The sequence below is a fragment of the Mercurialis annua genome, linkage group LG3 (assembly GCF_937616625.2).
Source record: "Mercurialis annua linkage group LG3, ddMerAnnu1.2, whole genome shotgun sequence".
In the NCBI taxonomy this organism is placed as follows: domain Eukaryota; kingdom Viridiplantae; phylum Streptophyta; class Magnoliopsida; order Malpighiales; family Euphorbiaceae; genus Mercurialis; species Mercurialis annua.
Genome location: NC_065572.1, coordinates 73,640,083 through 73,645,376, shown reverse-complemented (window position 1 = coordinate 73,645,376; position 5,294 = coordinate 73,640,083). Strand labels below are relative to the sequence as shown.

The window sequence follows — 5,294 nt, the reverse complement described above, 5'->3', positions numbered from 1 at the left end:
TTATATACGAAAAAATGGAGACGAGGACCGTACGTACCGGCTACATCGTTGGAGATAGTCAGCCAACTAATTACATGTAGTATCTATAAGTATAGCTTATACAAAATTTAACATTACTTATTTAATATAGTGTACTTCACATGATCACTTAAATTATCCAACCATATGTAAACATTATTCACTAAAAAATAACTCAACTTACAAAAAACTATTATGGCTTAATTTATTTTAAAATATTAATTTAACCTAATTTCGGTAAGTATGTTTCAATTGTAGTTAACTATTAATTATCAAAAAAAATGTAGTTAACTATTAATTATTTTTTCAGAAAGTAGTATTTGTTATTTATTTATGCTTAAATATGTATAATTTCATAAATTATAAAATAATTTTAATAAATTTCATTTGATTGTAAAAAGTTATGTATTTTTATTATCATAAAAAATCTTGATTATAAATGAAAAATTAACTTTATTATTAAATATATCTATAGGCATGCATTTGAAATATACGTGGTAATATTATGCTAATTTGACACTTCTAAAATGTTAAATTATAAATAAAAAAATCGAAAAAACTCAATGGCATTTAGTAATTAGACCTAAAAATAATAATCAAATTTTGTAAAAAAAGAACGGAGAATGTGACAACATTTGAACAATTGCACGTACGATTCGCATATTAAAATTGCTTAGATTATGGGAGCTCCATGTGAAATCAGTCGAACCATTCTTCTTTATTTTTTCTTTTGTTTGTTCTATGCATTTTGTTCCATCTTACTTCTTCAGTTTCTGCTTCTTCTTACACGTGTGTTTTTTCATTTCTTTCTCCTTTTGATAAATCTTTTAACACAATGTTATAAATTTATTCATACTTTTAAACTAACAACTCATTACACTTAAGGCCATATGGGTACCATTAATCCTAATTATGCATGTTTTATCATACTAATAATAGTAGAGCCAAATTGGCCTCTTTGAAATTAAACAAGTCCTTATTAATAAAAGTGTGCAAATATCGAACCGAACTGATAAATTTATTTCAGTGATATTGTATTTTTTTCTTTTTGATATTGAATATGAAATTTAAAATTGTAATGTAAATTAAACTAAAAAATAAACTGAACCAACTTGTCTGATTCAACTGAATTTTTTATTTTTATAAATTCGATATGATTTGAACCGAATTTGGACACTTACCTATTTGTTCCTTTTGAAACATCCTTTTATACTATACTTTTATGGACAACCATACTTTATTATTAGTAGAATTATTTTTAATATGACAATTATACTTACTTTGGGTATACTTTTGCGAGTAACTTGCATTTCGTGATAAATATGATTGAAGAAAAAATCAAGAAAGAAGTGCGGTTCCTTAGGAATTGTGGAGTGTTTTCTTAATCATTTTAGATTATAATATTGCTTCAAGATTCACAAATTGTGCTTCTATAGGGTTTGAATTTCCTCTTGTACATCAAAATAAGTTACTTCCATTTTAAACTCCAATATTTAAGGAAAATTTTAATTGTTAACGTTAAATGCTTCAAAATATAACTCAATTTTCTTAAACTACACTTCTATTTAGATTATAGTATAATTAATTCAATATAATGTTTTGCTGATATTGATGCATCATTACTAAAACTAAAATGTTTTTTCACTAGGCAAAAATTTAGAGGTTCAAACAAGTTATTTACATATTTCAAATTTATGTTTCTACAATTAAAATATACTTATAAAAATAAGTTAAAATAAATTATTTTTTCAATCAGAGATCTTCTTTGAGACATGGGGCCGTCTCACTACAATAGATTCCAAATATCTCTACTTACCCTATAGATAATGTATATACTTTCCCCCAAAAATTAGATTAAATAATGTATACTTGAAACTATCATAGAAAACTACAAAAATAGTGTATGTTTGACCCTTCCCTCCCATACAATAAATATTCAAAAGTAAATGAAAAATCTAAATTAAATTAAATATTTATATTAGCATTCACCAATGAACAGACGCAATGGATCTTAAATTGAATTTATCTTTTCAAAAAATTCATCAGCTATAACATCAATTTTTTCGATTAGCTATTATTTACTAAACGATACATATATTTATAATAGTATTTTATTACAAATAATTAATTTTAAAAATTAATTTGCTAGATACATAATTTTTTATCTGACATTTGAAGTTATTGTTTTTGAATTGTATTTTCAATTATACGTTGGAGTAAAAACAAAACATGAAGCAAATGCGATTTTTTAAACAAATAATTTACTCCTGAAGGAAACTGAATTGTAACAATTTACTCCTTAAAAGTTAAAACAAAATAGCAAATACATCTACTAACTATATTATTCCACCAGCCTCTCCACTCAAAGACAAAAATATTACATTATTCCATTTTTTATTAAAAAAATTCTCCTGTAATATATAATAAAAAAAAAGAGAAAACCGAAAAAACAGATAAATAAAGTAGTAGTACCTATAAATGCCAAAATGCAACATTCAATCCCAATCCCTCCCTCTATCACCTTTCTCCAAACCCCACCATTTCTCCCCCTTTTATATCTCTTCCTTTTTCTTTTCTGTCGCACAAATGGAACCACCACCGCCACCACCGTCATTGCCGCCGCTCCTACCGCCACTACAGCAACAGGAACACCATCCATCATTACCGGAGTTAAACTTGGAGAATCTCAAAGCCATCAAAGTCTTAGGCAAAGGAGCTATGGGGACAGTTTTTCTTGTCCACGACAGGGCAGCTGACGCCGGTGCAAAGAATCCTTATGCTCTCAAAGTCGTCGATAAAACCACGCTGAACACCAAATTTGAAGCTGAACGTCGTGCACGGTGGGAAATTCAAGTCTTGAAGAAACTTTCCGGCGATAATAGTCACCCGTTTCTTCCGCATTTAATATCTTCATCGGAAACATCAGAATTTCTAGCGTGGGCTGTCCCTTATTGTCCAGGTGGCGATCTTAACGTGCTCCGGTACCATCAAAACGACCGCGTGTTCTCATCTGCGGTGGTTCGGTTTTACTTAGCTGAGATTGTCTGCGCTGTCGAACATTTGCATGAGATGGGGATTGTTTATAGAGACTTGAAGCCGGAAAATATCCTCATACAACAATCCGGCCACGTGACTCTCACGGACTTCGACCTTTCACGTACGTTAAACAAACCGACCGTTAAATCTATTCTGTCTTCTTCCACGTCAGCTCACCATAATCTTCCGTTAGAAAAGAAACCGAGTTCCGTCCATCATCGAAATTTAACCCGTTGGCTCCCCATGATTCCCGTTAGCGACAAAACCGGTCTAAGAAAAGCCAAATCTGCTCGAGTTAGCCCAGTGAGTCGTAAGAAACTCAGTTTTACCAACGGAGAACGATCCAACTCTTTCGTTGGCACGGAGGAATACGTCTCGCCGGAAATCATACGTGGCGAGGGCCATGAGTTTTCTGTTGACTGGTGGGCCTTCGGAATTTTAACATATGAGATGCTGTATGGGACGACGCCGTTTAAAGGGACGAACCGAAAAGAAACGTTTCGGAACATTCTATACAAGAAACCGGAGTTCGTGGGGAAACGAAACGAGTTGACGGATTTGATCGAACGGTTGTTAGAGAAGGATCCAACGAAGAGGCTAGGATATCAACGTGGCGCGTGTGAGATCAAGGAGCACGTGTTCTTTAAAGGCGTTACGTGGGACCTACTAACGGAAGTATTACGGCCACCGTATATTCCGGCTCGAGATGATGTTAATAATTTAACGGAAAAAGTAACGTCAGGTGGGGGTGGTATTGATATTAGAGAGTACTTTCAGGATTTAAGAAAACCGCCGTCACTTCCTCCGTCACCGTTACCGTCACCGTCGTCAGACTGTCAAAAGAAGATGTGGGTGGAGTTTTAACCGCACGAGTGGGCAGTTTGGCACGTGTAGGAGATAATTAGTTTAGCATAATTTTCTTTCATAATTTTTATACATGATGACTGAACTGTATTTGTGTACATAAAAATAATTGGGAACATTATTCAGTGATTATTGAAAGAAAAAAAACTGCAATCATTCTGTTATTTTTATTATTTAATATTTTATTTTTAATATTAATCGGTTATAAGTTATAACCACACCTAATTAACAGATTTTGCTATTTATTTTCTGAATCATTTAGTAATTTTTTAAAATAAATATCGGAATTTTCTATTAATAAACTACTAATGATTACTGAGAGCTTGTGATAAATGCATAAATATTTATTTTTATTTTTCTTATTGATGAAGAAACCAAATCTTGCATTTTATTGCAAGTATTTTGATGAAAATTATGAATTGCAGAGCATAATTGGATGCAGGTAGAACAAATAATTAAAGTATAGGACAATAGTATATAAACTTTACTTTAAATGAAAGAAAATAAATTGAGGGTTTAGGAGTAACGTATATATGAATTTGATGATGAAGCTTAGGAACTATATATATTACGTTACTCTGTAACAATATTATAATTTTTTAAAAATTATGACACTTTAATATCACATGCTTAGCTCACATGTTTTAGTCACTCGTGTTGAGAAATATTTCATAAATTGCTTATAATTTTCTTTATATTTTTTAAATTTATTGGAAATTAATACAGTGGTTAAAGAAAATTGATCCGACAATTAAGGTTTGTGGGAATTCATTGTTGGTAGGTAAAATCGGCATAAGCAATTAAGGTTTTAAAAATGGTTCACAAAATTCAACAAGAAAAGTTAAGCTTATATGATTACTTGCCAGACAAAATGTTCTTAAATTACGGATGTTGCTGGAGTTTTAGTGCCTTAATCACTTTATATTTTATATTTAATTCTTAGAAATTTAATATTTCAAACCACATAGTTGTATAAATATATGAGAAAATTCAACTTTTTGTGTCCATGGCACTTTATAGTAAAAGAAAACTAATAAAGGGACCATTGAGTAGAAAAATAAAAAATAAAGGACTGGAAAAGTTTGCTATCTTTTGGAGGCTGCAACTTTAAATCGGCTTTTACAGCAATTCAACGAAGTTTTTATTAGGCTCAGCCCCACATTTGTAGGAGCAACCAGTGTTATAACCGAGCCAGTCTTACTCGATATGATCTATTTGAAATTCGGTTCGATAAAACTGACTCAAATGTGAATTTTTAAGATCTATGTAACAAACTAGTCAATCCCGGTTTTAGTAATACTAATCCAAAAGCTCGCAAGTAAATCCGTTCGTGTTTATACAACCATACTTAATGAAATTGAGGATTTTTGAATTAT

The 5,294-nt window shown here is 31.0% G+C and overlaps 1 protein-coding gene across 1 annotated transcript; it reads left to right on the top strand.

The window, feature by feature from the left end:
• Nucleotides 1-2,524: 2,524 nt before the first annotated feature.
• Nucleotides 2,525-4,116, top strand: LOC126674069 (serine/threonine-protein kinase UCNL). The gene has a single exon (XM_050368440.2). The coding sequence runs from the start codon at nt 2,605-2,607 to the stop codon at nt 3,916-3,918; it is 1,314 nt and encodes a 437-aa protein (XP_050224397.1). The 5' UTR covers nt 2,525-2,604; the 3' UTR covers nt 3,919-4,116.
• Nucleotides 4,117-5,294: the final 1,178 nt, after the last annotated feature.